This window comes from Sphaeramia orbicularis, chromosome 15 (genome assembly GCF_902148855.1).
Source record: "Sphaeramia orbicularis chromosome 15, fSphaOr1.1, whole genome shotgun sequence".
Taxonomy (NCBI): Eukaryota; Metazoa; Chordata; class Actinopteri; order Kurtiformes; family Apogonidae; genus Sphaeramia; species Sphaeramia orbicularis.
In genome coordinates this window covers 38,245,213-38,269,462 of record NC_043971.1, presented here as the reverse complement: position 1 = coordinate 38,269,462, position 24,250 = coordinate 38,245,213, and the positions used below count along the sequence as shown (strand labels likewise).

The 24,250-nt window shown below is 34.5% G+C and overlaps 1 protein-coding gene across 2 annotated transcripts in view; it reads left to right on the top strand.

The window, feature by feature from the left end:
* Positions 1-24,250, top strand: part of gfra1a (gdnf family receptor alpha 1a) — a 334,792-nt gene that overhangs the window by 29,835 nt on the left and 280,707 nt on the right. Inside the window, exon 4 of one of the 2 annotated variants that reach the window (XM_030156163.1) lies at positions 21,640-21,795. The exons of the other annotated variant lie outside the window; for it this stretch is intronic. Within the exon in view, the coding sequence (XP_030012023.1) occupies positions 21,640-21,795 (156 nt within the window). The remainder of the gene's footprint in view (positions 1-21,639; positions 21,796-24,250) is intronic. 2 annotated transcript variants of the gene reach the window in all.

Below are 24,250 nucleotides of genomic sequence, written 5' to 3'. Positions count from 1 at the left end.
CCCTTACCCCTTACCCCTTACCCCTTGGCCCTTGCACTTGGCATTACCCCTTGAAATGAAGTTGCAAAGGGTAGGGGGTTTGTTCCAATTAGTGTTTTCACATATGCCCAATCGAACCGAGCCAAAGACGTGTTCCAGAACAACGGTTCTAATCGATCCATGTGTGAAAACACCCTCATAGTTATTCAGCTTAGATCAGCATGTTAACATACAGGGTGTCCACAAAGTCTCTTTAGAACAGGGGTGTCAAACTCATTTTAGCTCAGGGGCCACATTCAGCTAAATTTGATCTGCAGTGGGCCGAACCAGTAAAATAATAACATAATAATATATAAATAATGTCAACTCCAAACTTTTCTGTATGTTTTAGAGCAAAAAAAGTTAATTTACATTATGAAAAGCTTTACATCTACAAACTATCCTTTCAAAAGATGTGAATAACATGAAGAAACTGAAAAAAATATGTGTAATTTTAACAATATTATGCCTCAGTTTATCATTTACACATGTACATTATAACTTACAGATCACATTGGATCTACAAATACACAAAACATTTAATAACAGACAGAATACTGTTAAAATTGTACTTACTTCTCTTAAGACATTTCAGATTGTTCATATTTGTTCAGGTTATTCACATTTTTAGCAAAATTATACTTTGTTTTAGTGTAAATACATGAAAATATTTACATTTACAAAAAGAAAAATTTGGAGTTGTCATTATTTATACGTTATTACAAAAGTATTTTACTGGTTTGACCCACTTGAGATTGAATTGGTCTCAGTGTGGAACCTGAAATGAAAGGCTTTTTAATATCTTGTAATTTTTGTGTAATTTTTGCATTTCACAAATTCATCCCAAGGGCCGGACTGGACCCTTTGGCGGGCCGGATGTTTGACACCAGTGCTTTAGAATAAAAAAATATTATTACAAAAGCAATTGAGATATGTTAATCAGACTTGTTCTATGTACTTAATTTTTAATCACTTGTGTAATCGAATCATAGGTCCGTTTTTCATCAATGAGAGATCAAATAAGTGCAAATGTTGACCTTGACCTTTTGACTGAATATGTGTCACAACTGGATGACCTTCAACCAACCATCATTTTCCAGGTAGATGGTGCACCACCACATTGGGAACTGCATGTTGGTGGGTTCCTAAATCAAATATTTCCGGTGAATTGGAAGGGATGGCCCAATTCCCTGGACACCTTGTTCACCAAATATCACTGCCCTGGATTAATTTCTATGGGGTTAAGTTAAAGATACTGAACAAAGATACAGGACATCAACGACCTCAACATCAAAACGTCACTGATGCCATTGACACCATTGATGAGTCTATGCTACAGCCAACATGGAAATAAATCCAGTACTGTCTGGATGTGCTTTGTGCATATAGAGGTGGATTAAATGAGGCCAAAAAACTTCAATATCTACTTTTCTTTATAATCATTTCAACAATCATTTCCACAGATGTGTCTTTTCATTTGCTTTTCTAATAAATTAAGTTAAAATTTAATGAATCTTTATGGGCACCCTGTACTTTTGAGATGTGTATTTAGTGTCGACTCAGCATTGCTGTAATGTATACAGCTAATGGGATGGTAACAACATAGCATAAATATGACATTAAATGCATTTGGTTTTCTAAGTTTTGTTGTGTTTCATGTTTTTACACTTTTTTCGTCACATGTGCTGTTTTTTGCCACTTCTTTAGTTGTAACTTCGCCCTGGCATGTTTCCCTTACCCTATATGTTGTTCACCCCTCCGTCATGCGAGTCCTTATCTCCACCATCCCTCCATCTATTTGCACTGGATTAGAAAAACTGCCCCTATAGATCTGACCTGTCCCTTCTCATACTCAGAAGACAGGTGTTTTGTTAAAGACTCCGAAATCCACTGTCGACACTGCTGTCCTGTGCCAGGTCTCATATGAAGCCTAATCAATACGGCGCTGTGTTAGATTGGAAACTTGAGGCTGTGTCTACAAGAATCTATTGATTTCTCTTGTTTTCCCCTGTTCCCTGCTTCTTTTCCGCCCAAGCTCTTCCGTTAAGGCTGGGATCAAAGGCTTTATCCTTCAGCAAGGTTTAAGGTGTACAGTTCCAGACGGAGCTCTGCTCTTATGTTCTGAGAGAAAGACACAGCCTGCTGAGGACTTTTTGTTTTGTCTAACCTCGTCTCCTGTCCACACAGCTGATTTTTCTTTTCACTTTTCTTTTTAGGTATTACTGTCAGTGTTGTGCGATTACTTGTTACTGTTATTTAAAAGTAATTCCTTACCTTACATTATTACTGTCTCAGAATTGTAATGTGTTATCCACTATTAACTGGGTTAATCCTGTATTACTTTTGAGCTACATACAGACTCTTGTCATAAATGGGGCGTACACACTAGAACCCCCCCCCCCGCCCCATAGAAGAAATAGGAGAGCCTTGGGACACATTAATTTGCACCCCAAAGTACATGTGGATGGATAGCACTGTAAGTAATGCTACAGTCTGCGATGATTGAATCCCAGCAGGAGCGCTTGCATTTTTTTCAACATTTTACATATTTAAACAGGGGGCGCAGCACCAAGGAGGCCGGTAGATAAATTCGCAACTGATAAAGAATTCTAACTAGTCATAGAAACATTGGCTTGAGGGAAAATCTCAAATCTTAGATTTTCCCTCAATGGCTCCTTCAACTTGGAGACCTCTCTTAAATTATGTTGAAACCTTGACATCTCTACCTGATTGTGATGACTGAGGGCGCCCCCCCCCCCCCCCCCCCCCCCCCCTTTTGAACCCTTTCATGCATAGTGGTCATTACGATGGACAGCTGTTCAAAGCTGTTCTCTTACATATTCATGGATTTTGTTGTTTTAGTTCCATATCAGCCGACACATGGGACACTTATGCATCATGTCATACACTGCAATTCATACCAGTACTGTAACTGCTGTTCTAGATAAACCTGATCTGCAGTTACATGTTTGAGTGTAAAAATATTGCTAATTGTTATTAGACTGTAATTAACAGGGTTTTTTTTTTTTTTTTTTTTAGTTTTTTTTTAGTTTTTCTAAACAAAAACTTGTTTTTTTTTTGCATATTATCTCATTGAAGTGAGTAATAACTAGTATTAGAGTATGTTAAAATGTGAGAAAACATCGGATTAGCAGCATTAAAAAGGTTTTTATTTCATAGTTTTCACACAGTATATCAGTAAATACATATATTTTTGCTTCTAAAATTAAATGCATGGTGTCCAGTGAGTGAACATTTTTGGAACTTCATGAAAACGTGCTTCATGAAAAAAATTCAATTGCATTGTTTTTTTTGGGTTTTTTTTCACGCCTAAAGAGGAATAAAAGCATTCCAGAAATAAATCTTGATTACGGTTCTAAAAATTCATGCATGAAAGGGTTAATTTTTTTTCTTTCTATTTTATTTTAGCTATTTATTTTTCTTAATTAGACAATTGTTGTATGTATTCTGTACTGATCACATGTCAGTATTGGATTTACATTATGAATTGTCTTCTTTCGCATAGGGTGGGATTGTAGGAGGAAAAAGAAAAATGAAAGAATGGAAGTTCTTTCTATCTCATTGTACTGTCATGCTGTTGCCTGTGAAATTTCTTCCAATAAAGAAAGATAATTAAAAAAAAAAAAAAAAAGAAATGCTAGCTTACCTTGTCATTGCTGATCACAGGGATCATGCTAACTAGGTTTTTAAAGCCGGGTTAGGGTTAATGAGCATGAGGACAACGTACTGTCTTCTGCCGTCTTCACCCATTGGCTGAACACCAACAGGAAATAGAACTTTACAGATACATTTCAGATTCCTTAAGGTCTCACAGTTTTGCTGTTTTGTTTTTTTAATTTTCATTTGAGCAATTAAACTATAGGCGAAAAGTGTGTTCTAATGCAAGTGCTATTGAACATGTACCGTGTAAAATATGACTGTAAATAGACTAATAATGCCTTACACTACTGCGTCACAGCAAGAAGTAATCTGTTACTGTAATGCATTACTTTTGTAAAGCATTACTTCCAACACTCATTACTGTGTGGGGTAATGTGAAGTAAATCCAAAGAGAAGTGTGCATATATTTTTTGTCGGATGGATCGAGGCTCTTGGTTGGAGAAAAGGCGAGGCTTAAGGAGAATTTCTCTACATTGTGGAGGAAAGATTATTCTGATTCAGTGGTACCTGTCAGCTTGCATTGCACAATGTACTGTATTATGCAGCAAGGAATGAAGTTCAGATTTAATCCAAATCCCGAGGGCAAGGTCAGGAGAACACCTTCACATTACATGTCTTACCTCTGTGGAAATGTTTCTTTTTTTTTTTTTTTTTTAACGTTTTCCTATTCCAACCCAGCCTTTTAAAATCCCCCTTCCTCGTGCTGCTACATGTCAGCTGGCCACTTAATTCAACACAGTTTCAGAATGACTGATCCAGCTGTGGGCCATTGGCAGAGAGATTCTAACAGCAGCCATATCATCAGGTTGCCAGTCCAATCTCTGGCTCTCACTATGGGCCAAGAAAATCATTTAGCTAAAGGTGACCAGATTTGAGTCCCTCTGAGAGGCCTGATTGGATGTGAAGTGCAGGGGTGATTCATCATAGTTAATAAATGCAGTTGACAGCTCAAATCAGCGGTAGGGAGCTTGTGCCAGGTCTGCCTCCCGCTGCTGCTTTATACCGCATGCAAATACAGTCATTTAGATTTTCACATCCACAGCTGCAGACACCTACTGTACAGTGTTAGGGAGTTATATGAGAATAGCTACGTGCAAAGATTTTCTAAAATGTGGTTTAAAAAGAAACAGTATTTAATGCAGTGTGAAAATATAAAGAGGCTTATAAAAGATGTATGTTACTAGTGTCAACCCAGACAGTGCATAAGTAGCTGCTCTGTCAGTGTTCTGCCTGTGCGCTGTGATCTGGACATTGAAATGTGGATTTTTGTCAGCATATCTGAGCTTGTCAAGGAAATAGAGTTATTAACTGTGCTGAAGCAGTTTCTTTGTAATCTAGACATTAAAAAAGAACTACCTGTTTGAGGGACTATATTTTAACATCACACCTGCCTCATGAATTATACACTTAGTCACAAAGTGTGTGTGGAAAGCTAGCATGCAGTGCTCCCATTTTAGTTGTTTCTTTTTGACAAAAACTATGCATTTTTACATATGTTTTACATTACAAGACAGGACCAAATGTACAAATGTGCATACTGATAAAATGAATATTCGTCTAGCAAATAACAGGTGCCCTTCACTATTGAGGGGTGAAGGGTTGGGTCCCATGAGACCTTATTTCAGATCAACGAGACACAATCATTTTCATTTACACATATTTTTGTCAGTTTAAGTCAGAAAATTAACGGTTTGTTCTAAAAGTACTGATGTATCAGACTGTGAAAATATGTAAATAGAATAATAATAAAGACTCCACACCTGTGTTGCTGAAGATGCAGCTTCAACATGAACAATAGAATAGAATAGAACAGAACAGAACAGAATAGAATAGAATAGAATAGAATAGAATAGAATAGAATAGAATAGAATAGAATAGAATAGAATAGAATAGAAAATGCGGGTGACAAATGTATTGTGACATGAGTTATACTGTCCACTTGGCTGTTTAACACAAACCTAGATGTAACTTTATCACAAATCCAGCTTTTCTGTCTTGATAAATACATTGATATTTATTAAGGCAATGGTTACTGCCACAGTACTGTGGCAAGAAATATGGATTTGTCTATTGCCACAGACCAATCAAATATTAGCATTTATACTAGAGCCAATTATGGATACTGTTCCATGAACTCCTTCACCTGTTGTTGCCACAGTACTGTGGTCATATATGGCGTATACTTCAGTGCATTCTGTTGTACATTTTGCTACCACAGTACTGTGGCAATTGATGTAAGAAATGGCAAATTAGTGATAGTATATAGCATAGAATAGGAATTATTGTTGTAAATACTCTATATGTTGTTTGATGGTATTCTTTGTTCTGTGCAGTCAGTGAGATTGAGACTGGAGAAGGTGGGCGGAGCTACATGTTAGATGTGACCTCTCAGTTCTGTGTCAGTTCAGTGTATTGAGTGTTGTGCTACAAATTCTGCACTCTGAACGTTGTCCCAGTGGCTGATTTATATCAATATGGGCTATACCTGTGCCCCCCATCTGAAAATCTGCAGAAAAAAAAATGACGCTTTGACCAGAACACAAACCCAAGTCTTCCACATTGTAGTCTAGTGTGTTGCATATTGAGTTAAATCTCTGCTGTTTCTGAACTGATCTATTTGCTATCTGATTGCCTTGATGTTTTTCAGGATGTGACGTTTCAGGATGTGACAGGTTACCAGGCTACACATGATATAATGAGGGTGTTGATTGGCTCTGTGGTAATAGAATCAGAGTCAGAATCAGCTTTATTGGCCAAGTATGTGAACACATACAAGGAATTTGGCTTTGGTTTTTACATTGCTCACAACATACAGTTTCGACATGAAACTAGACAACATGTGGACCTAGACACAATAAAGACAAACAGTCCACTGGAGACAGAGACAACAATGGGTTGAGATTTACAGTGGATTTACAATGTGATATGTAGACAAACTGATACTTCATGCCACAGTACTGTGTCAATTGTCACTTCGATTTATTAAAGAGATTCATATATTGTTAAATTTTGGCACAATTCAAACACCATTTGTCTTTGGCCACTGATTGCTCTTCATAGATTTCCTGAAATAATGGCACAGCAGAAAGGGCAGGACTTCACCACTCAATTAAAAAGCTTTATCTCCTGAAAAAAAAAAAGAAAAAAAAAAAAAAAACCTCAGTCAGTCAAATTGGACTAATGTGGGATGATTTCTCTACAGAGCAGAGAGCGCTTTCCTGTTTTCTTCAGCTTCGGTGCTGTGCAGAAATGCTAATTGTGTTATTGAGTTTTACAATGATGGGAAAACCCTGAGTTTATGGGACTTACATATCCAGTGTTGGCCAAGTTTCAGTCTCAGTGTCTAGACATCACTTGTCTGCTCGCTTGACCCACTTATTAACCTCCGGAATGAACCCATAACTACATTAAAATCCAAAATGAAGACAAGACGGTTATAGTACAGTGTGTAAAGACAGCGGGTCAAAATCTTATTGTGTTCCGCTCAGCAGCCTGTAGCATGACTGACCAGTGGCAGGTGTGCCAAAGCCACAGCCTCGTGTTAAGTTGCTGCTCTAAGCCTTCAGCTGCACGCAGTCAACTCACAGGATTAACTCGCCACGGCTCCATCCATCAGGACTTTCACTTCTGCTGTTGTGTCTTAATAGAATTTCATACTCTACAAAAGCATAGCAGACTGGACTATACAGTTTCATTCTTTTATAGAAGTGGATTTGTAAAGTTACGCCTCTTTCCCTCTTTGAAATAGTTCAAATGCCTCATAACTTTTTTTTCTTTTCTTTTTTTGTGACAGTTTAAGTATTCTAATTGTTCCATTTCTGACTCCTCACTGCCTCAGTTTACCACAGCAGGGAGGGAGGGTTGTCGACCACGCACCTGTCACCGTACAGGACGTGTGTTTTGGAGACTTTAGCTTTTTTTTTTTAATGTCATTTGGGAATGTCGAACGCTCCCACAGAAAAAGCATAGATCCCACTAAAGCTTCAGCCTCATTCTTTGCTAAAAATACTGTGCAAAAAGTTGTCCATTTGATCATATACAATCGCAGAAAAAAATTATCAGACCACAGACAAAGGTTTTGCAATCAAGTACTAACTCCTGTGTGTATCATATGATTAAAATAGACAGAAAAGAAAACATGGAATGTCTAAAAGCACTGTTTTTGTCAGTATAATGCTATAGCTATTGATGTAAGAACTTAACCCTTTATAGAGCACTCACTGAAATACTCTGAAATTCAATATTTCAACCCTTGTATGTTATTGGACATCATCATCTCCCTCCTCTTGCCACAAAACATCTGAGCAGCACTTGCTAAAAAACAAATACATGCAAAAAAATAACTTTTAAAATGTCATAAACTGGCAAAAATCACTCATATTCACTCTTTACTAGGGCTGGGTATCATGGCCAATTTCCATAATCGATTCGATTTTGATTCATAAGGTTCTGAATCGATTAATCACGATTCGATTCAATTCGATCCAGTATCGATTCAATTCAGTATTGATTGATTCAGATTAATTTAGTGATATCAAAGTACAATTTTGAGTTGTAACCTGATTATTTGACTCCTGCAGTCATGCAACACATCAATACTGGTATCAATATTGATATTAGAAAGGAAATAAATATGACATCTCAGCAGTAAGTCGCTGAATCTTCTCTGAAGTAAGAAACATTCCCATGTTTCTACAGTGGCTCAGAATGGACTTCTTTGTCATCTTTATTCTGTTTTATGGCTGGTGGCTTCTACTCACTGGGGGGGGTAGTGTAGCATAGCAATCGGACATTGTCGCTTTACTATTCATCCAAGTTATTATTCCAAGAATGACCAGCTTCCGTGACTTGCCTCGGAGAACCTCCGGGCGGCCAGTTCCTTCACACTGTGGGTTCGAGTTTGAGTTGAGGCCAGGAGGACCTCCAGTGGAGGGATTTTCCTCACCCTTCCTCCGCGTCTTTTCCACACCAGAGCCGTCACGGGGGAGACCAAGACCAAGTCTTCCTCAGGTGTTCGCAAGACGGAGCCGGCCGTGGTTCTGCGTACTCCCGGTCCTGCTCTGAAAAATCAGTCTCATCCACTTTTAATCAGTTACGCAAAATTAAAACCAAATCAATCTAAGATAGATTAAATCAATTTTTTTTAACCAGGCCCTACTATTTACAGCTTCAAAATGTCTATAAAATCTCTCTGAATCACTGTATAGTGTTAGAAAAACCTATATACCTCTTGACCTCACTGAGGCACGGGATTGGCCCCATATTTAAAGTTTGTGTTAGCTACCATCATTCATTTTATTTTACTCAGGTACTACAGCTATCCTGCAAAGTAGTGTTCCATCTTAATTTTTCCCCATTATTTGCAAAGACAGATGTTTTGTTCTCTATATGCAGTAGGGCAGGGGTGTCAAACTCATTTTAGTTCAGGGGCCACATTCACCCCAATAGCATCTCAAGCGGGCCAGACCAGTAAAAGAATACCAGTGAAAAAATTAAAATTACATTATAATGTTTACATCTACAACATTCCCATAAAAATCTGAAAAACATTAACAATTTGAAATGTCTTAAGAAAAATAAATGTATTTTTAACGGTATTCTGCTTCATTTTATCAGTTTATCATTTACACATGTGCATTATAATTAACTTATATTACAATTACAAATACCCAAAACATTTAGTAACAGGCAGAATATTGATAAAATTGCATTTACTTGTCTTAAGACATTTCAGGTTGTTCGTATTTGTTCAGGTTATTCACCTTTTTTTGTAAAAGGATAGTTTGTTAATGTACACATTTTCATGTAATTTTACTTTTTTACACTAAAACAAAGATAAAATCTGTAGTTGTCATTTTTTATAGGTTATTATGATAGTATTTTACTGGTCTGACCCAACTGAGATCTAATTGTTCCATATGTGGAACCTGAATTAAAATGATTTTTACACCATTGATTGTTAATATCTTCAGTGTAATTTTTGCATTATGGGCCGGATTTGGCCCCCGGGCCGCATGTTTGACACCTGTGCAGTAGGGTCTGAATATGTCGGCCTCTGTGTGTGTTGTAGGGGTTGTGTATTTTTTTGGTCTCTCTGTTTATTCTGAATACAAGGACAGGTGAAATGAGCACCGCATCTTTTTTCTTGATGAAAAAGAAAACAATCAATAGTTCCCTTCCCTTTGAAATACGGGTATTTAATAAGGTTGTGACATGACTTGAGGAGAAGAACAAGGTGCTGTTTTCCAAATTCACACCAGCCAGATTTATCTAAGAACAGTGTCAGTGTCAGAGCCAATTAGAGGCCAAATAAGGAGGAAAAAAAAAACAAAACTGGAAATAGATGGAAAGTCAGGCTTAGTCATGCGGCCGATGAAAGTGTTTAGCTGCACAACAGATATTTGGTTGCACTTTGGATCCCTGCTCATTCTTCTCCAGTGTCACTATCCTGGCCTTTGTTGCCCTTGTCATTTCTCGTTGATCAAATTATCTTTCAGTTGCCGCTGTGAAAGACAGCAGGGATGACACAGACATCAAGCAGTGTGTAGGATACAGTGTCTCACTTAAAGGGGACCTGCAGGGAATTTTCATCACTCGCTATTTCAAAAGATCACATATAACACTAGTGGTTCCATCAGGTAACTTTTATCATAGTCTGTTATCAAGTACACAGGAGTATGAAGTCGCTGCTCCGTCATGTGACATGTTTCCTCTTTCACAGGCTGTTCCAAGTCTGGTAGTGACACAGACTTGTTGTATTGCAGTAGTAGTAGTAGTTTATTCAGTCGTTAATTACTTTAAACCAGGGGTGTCAAACTCATTTTAGTTCAGGGGCCAAATTCAGCCAAATTTGGTCTGAAGTGGGCCGGACCAGTAAAATAATAACAAAATTATATATAAATAAAGTCAACTCCAAAGTTTCCTTACATGATGAAAATGTTTATATCTATAAACTGTCCTTTAAAACAATGTGAATAACACGACCGACCTAAAATTTGTTAAGAAAAATAAGTGCAATTTTAACAATATTCTGCCTCCGTTTATCATTAACCCTTTCATGCATGAATTATGAGAATCTTAGCTGAGTTTTTTTCCTGTGTGTTTTTATTCCTCTTCAGGCATGAAAAAAAAAAAAAAAAATGCGATTGAAATTTTTTTATGGACCTATTTTTCATGAAGTTATAAAAATGTCCACTCAGCTGGACACCAATTTTTGAAGCAAAAAAAACATGTATTTAAAACCCATCATCAGAAAGTGATAAACTGCGTGAAAGCTATGAAATAAAAACATTTTTCATGCTGCTAATCTTATGTTTTCTCACATTTTAACATACTCTAATACTAGTTATTACTAACTTCATGCAGACAGTATGCAAAAAAAAAAAAAAAAACCTTTTTGATTAAGAAAACTGTTGTTTACGGTGTAATAACAATTAGCAATTGATTTAATACATGTTACAGTAATGGTATGAATTACAGTGTATTATGGGATAGTGTATGTGTCCACTGTGTTGGCTGATATGGAACTAAAACAACACCACCCATGAATATACAAGAAAACAGCTGGAGAATAACTGTCCACTGGAGTGACCAGTGTGCATGAAAGGGTTAATGTCACGTTCATTACAACATACAGATCACAGTGGATCTAACAATACACTAAACATTTAATTACAGGCAGAATATTGGTAAAATTACACTTTTTTTTTCAGATTTTTCATATTTTTTCTGGGATATTTACATTTTCTGTGAAATTATAGTTTGTTTTAGTGTAAATATAGGAAAATTACATGAAAATATTTACAATTACAAAGAGAAAAATTTGGATTTGTATGTATTTATAGATTATTATGCTAATATTTTTCCTGATCTGTATGTGGAACCTGAACCAAAATTTTTGTGAATATCTTAAGTGTAATTTTTGCATTTCACAAATTCATCCTGCGGGCCGGACTGGAACCTTTGGCGGGCCACATTTGGCCCCCGGGCCGCATGTTTGACACCCCTGCTTTAAACAAACAAAAAACACATATTCATTGTTTCATATACAGTGCGACCGAAATGGTTTAGGCCAGGGGTGTCAAATTCCTTTCAGTTCAGGGGCCACATTCAGCCTAATCTGATCTAAACTGGGCCAGACCAGTAAAATAATACAAACAATAGGATAAAAACTTATAAATAATGTCAACTCCAAAGTTTTCTGTATGTTTTTGAGTGGAAAAAAGTAAAATTCTGTAATGAAAATGTTTACATCTATGAACTGTACTTGAACATAACACGAACAAATATGAACAACCTGAAAATTCTTATGAAAAATAAGTGGATTTTTAACAATATTACAGGTTAGATTATCATTTATACATGTGCATCACAATTTACAGATCACAGTGGATCTATAAATACACAAAATATTTAGTAACAGGCAGAATATTGTTAAAATTCCACATTTCAGATATTTTTGTAAAAGGCCAGTCTGTAAATGCAACCATTTTTGTGTATTTTAACTTTATTTATTTTTTTTTTTTTATCTTGAATTAAGGAAAAAATCTTGAATTAAGCAAAAAAAAGAAAAAAATCTCAAATTTAGCAAAAACTCTTGAATTAAGCCAAAAAAAAAAAAAAAAAATCTTTAGTAAAGTACAAAAAAAATCTTGAATTAAGCAAAAAAAAAAAAAAAAAAAAAAATCTTCAATTAAGTAAAAAAAAAAAAAAAAAAAAACCTTGAATAAAGCCAATAAATAAATAAATAAATCTTCAATTAAGTAGAAAAAAAAAATCCTGAATTAAGCCAAAAAAAAAAATCTTCAATTAAGTAAAAAAAAAAAAAATCTTGAAATAAGCCAAAAAAAAAAAAAAAAAAAATCTTCAATTAAGCAAAAAAAAAAAAAAATTCAATTAATTTTAAAAAATCTTCAATTAAGCAAAAAAAAAAAAAAAATCAAAAATTTAGCAAAAACTCTTGAATTAAGCCAAAAAAATCTTCAGTTAAGTAAAAAAAATCTTCAATTAAGCCAAAAAAAAAATCTTCAACTAAGTAAAAAAAAATCTTCAATTAAGCCAAAAAAAAAATCTCAAATTTCGTAAAAAAAAATCTTGAATTAAGCCAAAAAGAAAAAAAAAAAAAAAAAATCTTCAATTAAGTAAAAAAAATCTTGAATTAAGCCAAAAAAATCTACAATTAACAACTTTTTTTTGTTTTATTATAGTGCAAAAAATAACATTGAATTATGAAAATATTTACATTTATAAACTATCCTGTAACACTAAAATATGAATAAACTGAACAAATATAAACAACCTGAAATGACTGAAGAAAATTTTAACATTTTTTTCTGCCTGTTCCTCAGTGTTTAGTGTCTTTGTAGATCTGATCCATAATGCACATGTAGAAATGATAACTTGAGGAAAAATATTGTTAAAATTGCACAAATTTTTTTTTAAGGTTTTTTTTTTATATTTAAATGTCAGTTGAGGAAAAATATGATAAGTTGAGGAAAAATATTGTTAAAATTGCACAATTTTTTTTTTTTTTTTAAGGTTTTTTTTTTATATTTAAATGTCAGTTTTTTCAGGTTTTTTTGTTTTTTTTTTTTTTTTGATAGTTTAGAAAAGTAAGTATTTTCATAATTTAATGTTGTTTTTTTACACTAAAACAAAGACTAAAATTTACAGTTGTCATTATTTATAGGTTATTATGTTATTATTTTTTTTTGGTCTGGCACACTTCAGATCAAATTTAGCTGAATATGGCCCCTGAACTAAAGTGACTTTGACACCCCTGCTTTAGACACCGCTAAGTTTGTACGGTCGTTTCGGAGAACCTGTTCTCCGAGGACCTCTTTGTGCTTACATTCCACACGCCCCTGTTGTAAATCGCACCGAACTGTCTTCCTTTGTAAAAGTACACCAGTATACATTGTCTCTCCCTGCTTAGTGTGTTGTGAGAGTCTGCCGGTCGATCGGAATTAACACTTTGTCTTCTGTGATCATGTTTGTCTACAGCCATGGAGTGTCTGATTAAAGCAGCATCTTCTAACAAACAAACACTTCTCCCTGGAGAATAATCGCTTCACCCGCTTTCTTTCCCCTCTCCCTTTGTGCTTGTTCCTTTTGATCACAGAACAGCAGCATCCCTGAAAAGCAAACACACTCTTAAACAGACACAACACACACACACACACACACACACAGAGGACCAAGAACCAAGAACACATACATGCACCCGCTGGCATCCAAAAAACACACATACACAGTCAAACAGTATCCAGCTGAGCCCTTGCTCTGTGCCAGTCTTTGCTCTCAGAAATGTTAAATGAGGGCATTGATACATAAATTTGCATTTGTTTCATCCACACCCGTCCTTCTAACTAAAAATCTATAACTGCGTGCCCCCAATTTGCCAGGCGGCTTCGGATATGCTTCTATTCTGGGCTCGTTCTGTGTGAGGCTAGCGTGACTGTCGGATCGATCTGGTTGTACGAGCGCTCATACCGGGCTAAACAGCAATCTTTCACCGAAGCGATTGTGCAACATGTCAATGGTAATATTCATAAACGCTCCTTTAACCCTTTCGTGCACGAATTATGAGAACCTCAGTCAAGATTTTTTTCTTGAGTGTTTTTACAGGGTGGGGAAGCAAAATTTACAATGAACATTTAGTTGTTTTTTCTCAGCAGGCACTACGTCAGTTGTTTTGAAACCAAACATATATTGATGTCATAATCATACCTAACACTATTATCCATACCTTTTCAGAAACTTTTGCCCATATGAGTAATCAGGAAAGCAAACGTCAAAGAGTGTGTGATTTGCTGAATGCACTCGTCACACCAAAGGAGATTTCAAAAATAGTTGGAGTGTCCATAAAGACTGTTTATAATGGAAAGAAGAGAATGACTATGAGCAAAACTATTAGGAGAAAGTCTGGAAGTGGAGGAAGCAACAAAAAACGTACCGAAGCTTTTATTAAAGCTCTCAAATCCAAAATCCTAAAGGATCCAACCAAATCCATGAGAAAAATGGCAATTCAACTTAAGGTAGACAACAAGACCGTTAGAAATGCAGTAAAATATGATTTGAAGTTAAAATCTTACACAAGAACACCAAAACACTTGTTGACAACAGCAACAAATCCAACTTTAGCAATTTTTGGGAATCATGTTTATGGCCTCCTTCTAGCCCAGATCTAAACCCTCTGGATTTTGCTATTTGGGGCGTTTTAGAACATGCTACCAATAGAACATCACACAGCAATGTCAACTTTCTTAAAGATACTATTAAAGAAGAATGGGAGAAGTTGTCACCCGAATATTTGAGGAACACTTGCGCAAGTTTCAGGAAGCGTGTGAAGGCAGTTATTGAGAAAGAAGGAGGACACATAGAATAAAAACATTTTCTATTATGTAAATTTTCTTGTGGCAAATAAATTCTCATGACTTTCAATAAACTAATTGGTCATACACTGTCTTTCAATCCCTGCTTCAAAATATTGTAAATTTTGCTTCCCCACCCTGTATTCCTCTATAGGCATGAAAAAAAAAAGCAAATGTGATCGAATTTTTTTTTAATGAATCTATTTTTCATGGAATTACAAAAATGTCCACTCAGCTGGACATCATGCATTTCATTTTAGAAGCAAAGAAACATGTATTTACTGATATACTATGAGGTAAAAACATTTTTTATGCTTCTAATCTGTTGTTTTCTTACATTTTAACAATACCTGCATATAGATAATATGCAAAAAGAAAAAACAAAACAAAACTGTTAATTACAGTTTAATAACAATTAGCATATTTTTTTTTACAGTCAAACATGTTACTGCAGATCAGATTTATCTAGAACAGCAAATTTACAGTAATGGTATGAATTACAGCAGGGGTGTCAAACTCATTTTGGTTCAGGGGCCACATTTAGCACAATTTGATCTCAAGCGGGCCAGACCAGTAAAATAATGACTTAATAACCTATAAATAATGACGAATCCAAGTTTTTCTTTTTGTTTTAGTACAAAAAAAACCCAATTAAATTATGAAAATATTTACATTTTACAAAAAAGATGTGAGTAGCCTGAAAAAAACAGAAATTTCATTAGAAAAATTAGTGCAATTTTAACAATATTATGCCTCGATTTATTATTTATACATGTACATTACACACAATGTTACATAAACATTTGGTAACAGGCAGAATATTGTTAAAATTTTGGAGTTTGGAACTAAAATTTGAACAATTTCTACAATATTACGTCTTTTATTAACACAACTACAGATCGCAGTGGATCTATGAATGCGCAAAACATTTAGTAACAGGCAGAATATTGTTCAAATTGCACATTTCAGGTTGTTCATCTTTTTAATTTTTTTTTTTTTATGTATTTATTTGCATTTTATTGTGAAAGAATAGTTTTGTAAATGTAAATATTTTCACAGTGTAATGTTATTTTTTCACTTAAATTTTTGCACATAATTTTTCACAAAGAAAATCTGTAGTTGTCATTATTTATGGGTTATTGTGTTGTTATTTTTTACTGGAGATCACATTGGTCTGTATGTGGAACGTGAAACAAAATGTTTTTAACAACCTTGACTGTTCAGGTTCATTTTTGCACTTTCATCCCGTGGGCCGGAATGCAACCTTTGGCGGGCCGGTTTTGGCCCCCGGGCCGCATGTTTGACACCTGCGCTCTATAGGCATGAAAAAAAACAACAACAATGTGATCGAATTTTTTTTTAATGAACCTATTTTTCATGCAATTACAAAAATGTCCACTCAGCTGGACATCATGCATTTCATTTTAGAAGCAAAGAAACATGTATTTACTGATATACTATGAGGTAAAAACATTTTTAATGCTGCTAATTTGATGTTTTCTTACATTTTAACAATACCTGCATATAGATAATATGCAAAAAAACAAAACAAAACAAAACAAAACTGTTAATTACAGTTTAATAACAATTAGCATTTTTTTTTTTTTTTTTTTTTTGTCAAACATGTTACTGCAGATCAGATTTATCTAGAACAGCAAATTTACAGTAATGGTATGAATTACAGCAGGGGTGTCAAACTCATTTTGGTTCAGGGGCCACATTTAGCACAATTTGATCTCAAGCGGGCCAGACCAGTAAAATAATGACTTAATAACCCTGTAAATAATGACGAATCCAAGTTTTTCTTTTTGTTTTAGTACAAAAAACCGCCAATTAAATTATGAAAATATTTACATTTTATAAAAAAGATGTGAGTAGCCTGAAAAAACAGAAATTTCATTAGAAAAATTAGTGCAATTTTAACAATATTATGCCTCGATTTATTATTTATACATGTACATTACACACAATGTTACATAAACATTTGGTAACAGGCAGAATATTGTTAAAATTTTGGAGTTTGGAACTAAAATTTGAACAATTTCTACAATATTACGTCTTTTATTAACACAACTACAGATCGCAGTGGATCTATGAATGCGCAAAACATTTAGTAACAGGCAGAATATTGTTCAAAATGCACATTTCAGGTTGTTCATCTTTTTAATTTTTTTTTTTTTTTATGTATTTATTTGCATTTTATTGTGAAACAATAGTTTTGTAAATGTAAATATTTTCACAGTCTAATGTTATTTTTTCACTTAAATTTTTGCACATAATTTTTCACAAAGAAAATCTGTAGTTGTCATTATTTATGGGTTATTGTGTTGTTATTTTTTACTGGAGATCACATTGGTCTGTATGTGGAACGTGAAACAAAATGTTTTTAACAACCTTGACTGTTCAGGTTCATTTTTGCACTTTCATCCCGTGGGCCGGAATGCAACCTTTGGCGGGCCGGTTTTGGCCCCCGGGCCGCATGTTTGACACCTGCGCTCTATAGGCATGAAAAAAAACAAAAAAACAATGTGATCGAATTTTTTTTTAATGAACCTATTTTTCATGCAATTACAAAAATGTCCACTCAGCTGGACATCATGCATTTCATTTTAGAAGCAAAGAAACATGTATTTACTGATATACTATGAGGTAAAAACATTTTTAATGCTGCTAATTTGATGTTTTCTTACATTTTAACAATACCTGCATATAGATAATATGCAAAAAAACAAAACAAAACAAAACAAAACTGTTAATTACAGTTTAATAACAATTAGCATTTTTTTTTTTTGTCAAACATGTTACTGCAGATCAGATTTATCTAGAACAGCAAATTTACAGTAATGGTATGAATTACAGCAGGGGTGTCAAACTCATTTTGGTTCAGGGGCCACATTTAGCACAATTTGATCTCAAGCGGGCCAGACCAGTAAAATAATGACTTAATAACCCTGTAAATAATGACGAATCCAAGTTTTTCTTTTTGTTTTAGTACAAAAAACCCCCAATTAAATTATGAAAATATTTACATTTTACAAAAAAGATGTGAGTAGCCTGAAAAAACAGAAATTTCATTAGAAAAATTAGTGCAATTTTAACAATATTATGCCTCGATTTATTATTTATACATGTACATTACACACAATGTTACATAAACATTTGGTAACAGGCAGAATATTGTTAAAATTTTGGAGTTTGGAACTAAAATTTGAACAATTTCTACAATATTACGTCTTTTATTAACACAACTACAGATCGCAGTGGATCTATGAATGCGCAAAACATTTAGTAACAGGCAGAATATTGTTCAAAATGCACATTTCAGGTTGTTCATCTTTTTAATTTTTTTTTTTTTTTATGTATTTATTTGCATTTTATTGTGAAACAATAGTTTTGTAAATGTAAATATTTTCACAGTCTAATGTTATTTTTTCACTTAAATTTTTGCACATAATTTTTCACAAAGAAAATCTGTAGTTGTCATTATTTATGGGTTATTGTGTTGTTATTTTTTACTGGAGATCACATTGGTCTGTATGTGGAACGTGAAACAAAATGTTTTTAACAACCTTGACTGTTCAGGTTCATTTTTGCACTTTCATCCCGTGGGCCGGAATGCAACCTTTGGCGGGCCGGTTTTGGCCCCCGGGCCGCATGTTTGACACCTGCGCTCTATAGGCATGAAAAAAAACAAAAAAACAATGTGATCGAATTTTTTTTTAATGAACCTATTTTTCATGCAATTACAAAAATGTCCACTCAGCTGGACATCATGCATTTCATTTTAGAAGCAAAGAAACATGTATTTACTGATATACTATGAGGTAAAAACATTTTTAATGCTGCTAATTTGATGTTTACTTACATTTTAACAATACCTGCATATAGATAATATGCAAAAAAAACAAAACAAAACAAAACAAAACTGTTAATTACAGTTTAATAACAATTAGCATTTTTTTTTTTTTTTTTTTGTCAAACATGTTACTGCAGATCAGATTTATCTAGAACAGCAAATTTACAGTAATGGTATGAATTACAGCAGGGGTGTCAAACTCATTTTGGTTCAGGGGCCACATTTAGCACAATTTGATCTCAAGCGGGCCAGACCAGTAAAATAATGACTTAATAACCTATAAATAATGACGAATCCAAGTTTTTCTTTTTGTTTTAGTACAAAAAAAACCCAATTAAATTATGAAAATATTTACATTTCACAAAAAAGATGTGAGTAGCCTGAAAAAACAGAAATTTCATTAGAAAAATTAGTGCATTTTTAACAATATTATGCCTCAATTTATTATTTATACATGTACATTACACACAATGTTACATAAACATTTGGTAATAGGCAGAATATTGTTAAAATTTTGGAGTTTGGAACTAAAATTTGAACAATTTCTACAGTATTACGTCTTTTATTAACACAACTACAGATCGCAGTGGATCTATAAATGCGCAAACGTTTAGTAACAGGCAGAATATTATTCAAATTGCACATTTCAGGTTGTTCATCTTTTTAAATTTTTTTTTACTTATGTATTTATTTGCATTTTATTGTGAAAGAATAATTTTGTAAATGTAAATATTTTCACAGTGTAATGTTATTTTTTCACTTAAATTTTTCCACATAATTTTTCACAAAGAAAATCTGTAGTTGTCATTATTTATGGGTTATTGTGTTGTTATTTTTTACTGGAGATCACATTGGTCTGTATGTGGAACGTGAAACAAAATGTTTTTAACAACCTTGACTGTTCAGGTTCATTTTTGCACTTTCATCCCGTGGGCCGGAATGCAACCTTTGGTGGGCCGGTTTTGGCCCCCGGGCCGCATGTTTGACACCTGCGCTCTATAGGCATGAAAAAAAAAAACAACAACAATGTGATCGAATTTTGTTTTAATGAATCTATTTTTCATGGAATTACAAAAATGTCCACTCAGCTGGACATCATGCATTTCATTTTAGAAGCAAAGAAACATGTATTTACTGATATACTATGTGGTAAAAACATTTTTAATGCTGCTAATTTGATGTTTTTCTTACATTTTAATAATACCTGCATATAGATAATATGCAAAAAAACAAAACAAAACTGTAAATTACAGTTTAATAACAATTAGCATTTTTTTTTTTTTTTACAGTCAAACATGTCACTGCAGATCAGATTTATCTAGAACAGCAAATTTACAGTAATGGTATGAATTACAGTGTATGGGACGACACATAAGCGTCCACTGTGTCGGCTGATATGGAACTAAAACAACAAAATCTGTAAGTATATAAGACAGGGGTGTCAAACATGCGGCCCGGGGGCCAAATGCGGCCCGCCAAAGGTTCCAATCCGGCCCGCAGGAAGAATTTGTGAAATGCCAAAATTACACTGAAGATGATCACAGAAAATTGGGGTTCAGGTTCCACATACAGACCGGGAAAAATATGATGATAATAACCTAAAAATTCTTAAAACTCCAATTTTTTCTTTTTGTTAATGTTAATATTTTCATGTAATTTTCCTGTATTTACACTAAAATAAACTCTATAATTTCACAGAAAACGTAAATATTCTGAACAAATATGAAAAACTTGAAATGTCTGAAGAAATGTAAGTGTACTTTTAATAATATTCTGCCTGTTACTGAATATTTAGTGTATTTGTAGATCCACTGTGATCTGTAAGTTGGAATGAACATAACATCAACGATAAACTGATACAGAATATTGTTTAAATTGTACTGATTTTTCTTAAATTGTAGGTTGTTCATGTTCTTCACATTGTTTTAAAGGGCAGTTTGTAGATGTACACTTTTTCATCATGTAAGGAAAGTTTGGAGTTGACATTATTTCTATAGAATTCTGTTATTATTTGACTGGTCCGGCCCACTTCAGACCAAATTTGGCTGAATTTGGCCCCTGAACTAAAACGAGTTTGACACCCATGATATAAGAGAACCCCTTTGAACAGCTGTCCACTGTAGTGACCACTATGCATGAAAGGGTTAATTCCTCTCACTGGTGCAGTTATTATTATTTTTTTTTTTATTATTATTGTGCTTTTCCCACATGTTTTAGTTGAACACTGAGTTTGTAAGAAAGTACAGAAACCGCAAGTGATCACTGATGTGAAAAGTTGTTGAGCTTCTTCTTCGGAATATGACACCAACACCAAATTAAAGAGCTTTGTCTGCTGCAGAAAAGAACTATACTCCCTCAGTGATGTTGCACACAGCAGTTCCTTTTCCTCACTCTCTTCTGTGCTGTGCTGAACCAGTGTTCCTCTTATCACCCTCAGGACTTATCAGAATCCTTGCTCCTGTTTGCCCTTTACCTTTACCTTTACCTGGGAAACACCTACCAACTGAACAATCTGAATGCTCTCTTTCCGGTTCTTGTTTAACCTTTTCCCCTTTTGACCTGTGAGTATCCCTTCATTAAAAAATCAAATAAATAAATCACTTAAAGTCTTGACCTTCCTGTGACCTTTGTGAACCCCGATGACCCCTGATGGTGTTGGTTGGTTGGTTGGTTGGTTGGTTAGCGGTCCTCAATACAGCGCATCTCTTGCAGAGGGAGGGGAGCCCTGGAGCAGCTCCGTCACCTCAGCCCCGGGCAGGGGGGGCGCCCAGGGCCGAGAGCCCGGTCTGGGTCGAGGGAGCCCCTCCTCCACAGAACTTCAGGATCCCAGTAGAAACAGAAGAGCTCACCCCAATTGGGCCATACTGGGTAACAAAATACCGCTGTTTGTGTGTTTGATAATGCATGCGTCTTTTCCTGAGAAACGCAGTGAAATATTTAAGTACCTGCAGCTGAATTTGTGCTGATCTTTGGTTTAAACATGAGTGGAAAACTACAGAAAGAAAAAAAAGCTGCTTTGTTTTTGTTTAGTAGATCACCCCCTCATACAGTGGGACTCTGTGATCTGGTGATACGAATCTCACAACGCTGGTTTCATCCATTCACTGTCATTTTTTTTGAGGCTTTGTACAAATTTTTTTACCTGTTAGATGACGTTATGTGTTCTTCTACATGGCACTGATGCAGACTGTTTTTTTTTACTTATTATATTATATTTATATATTAATATTATGAGCTATATTTGTTTGAAGTTGAAAGTGTTCAGTGTTTACATGGGGTGCTCTGTACACTGATATTTACATAGAGTCTGTATTAATTTTTGTTTGCTGCTACTATTTAAACTATTCACACTTGACTCCTATATTCACTGCAATAGGGCAGGATGATAACATAATAATGAAAATTATAGCAAGAGAGTTTTATATAACGTCATCCACCTTATTCTGTTATTATAATATGAAAAATAAGTATACAGTCATACATAGGGTATATAATTGATAAACTTTATTTAAGCATAAGTAGGAATAAAATATAAAGGTGAACAAAAGGCAAAGAGAAACTAACAATAAGTTAACCAAAAAAAAGGGGACAAAAGTCACACAATGTATATTTATTTCATTGTGGCTCTTTAAAAGCACTTTATCTCTGAAATGGAGTAGGAAGAAGCTGAGCTTATATTGTAATACCTCAAGTTTATATAGTTAGTGTATACAGTCCAATTTAAGAAGTTATTTTGTTTACATCCTAAGCTTTAACACAGTGATTCGTTGTTTGACTTAATTTTGCTTCTGCCTATTTTGATTGTATGAAAAAAATTACAGTTAGAATTTGAATTTGGTAAGTTTGATTTGTTAAAAAATATTCCAAATTGGGAAAAAAAAACAGCCTAAAGAGTCTATAAACTTGTGTCCTGATAAATTTATTGGTATCAACTGATAATAAAAACTTGTAGCATGATCGCATTATTGGCCACATCATCCGGGTCTGGGTGAAAACTATCATTTCATACGGATAAACATTCATATTTCAGATTTTTTTTACAGCTGAAAATTTTAAGACATTTTCTAAATTTATAATAGTCGGATAAAATAAGCACCTCCTATTTGTTTTGTGGTCATTTCATTCTAAATTATTAGTTTAATTATCTATATTTAACCAAAATCTCACGTCCCTATGTGTCTCACGTTTTTGTTTTTTTGTTTTTTTTAACTGTGCAATATTTTAGAATATATTTAGATATTTATCCTTATTTATCTTTTATTCGAGTTTTTCTATTTTTATGTTTAATATTTAGATTTGTCTCTGTTGTGCACTGAGAAATTGTGTCGTAATTTCGTTCTGATGCAAATCTTAATGACAAATATAAATCTAAGTTTATAGAGGTAATTTCCTATAGAATAGAATAGAATAGAATAGACAGGTTGTACAATGAAACTACAGGTGGTCTCTATAGCGACAGTGCACTTACATGTAAGTAACAACACAGTAAATACAAACATATATTAAAAATCTAAAAATGTGTGCAGTAAATGTGCTTCTAGTTTCAGCAGCTTCACAGAGAATCCTCAGAACTACTGTATCTTTGATGATTTTTCAGAGTTTTTTTTTTTTTTTTTTGTGCTTTCTAATAAGTTTACAGTACTGTGTTCCATTTATTTACTCCAGAGATGGTTGAGATGGAGATCTGAGCCTCGTTATGTAACTTCTTTTCTTACATCAGTTGAACCGTACATGCTGACTGACTGACTGACTGACTGAAACCTACTCGGTATCAGATTAAGTCTGGTACGGATTCCGACTTCCTTTGGGAATATCTGAGAGGGTGAGGTGTCAGTCCGACGGGCGGTTTGTCCGTCCGTCTGTCCGTCTGCTTAGTCAGCTGTGTCAGGGAGGGTTGACATGTCCTTCAGAGGAGTTTCTACAGCAGATGTGCTCACTGTTGAAAAACCCTGGAGAAGAGACGGAGATGGAAATGGGGGGGGGGGGGGGGGGGGGGGCGGTGAGATGGGAAGAAGTGTGTGTGTGTGTGAGGATATGTCATATTTTGATATTCCCACTGTGCCATTTTGGCTTGTGAATTTCCATTTTAGAGGGCAGTCAATGTCTGTGACTGCTACATTAGTTTTATGGCCAAAAACAGCTTATTGCAAACTGTGACGGCGCAGGAGAAATCTTACTTTATGAAAAAAAAACTTACTTTGCTGCGTCTTTATAAATGAATTTAGTTGTTTTTTTGTTTTTTTTCAGTTGTAGTAGAATCAGGCGTGTTGTACACTGATGCCATGATTACACTGGTCAACAACCAATTTATTGTTTAAGTTTT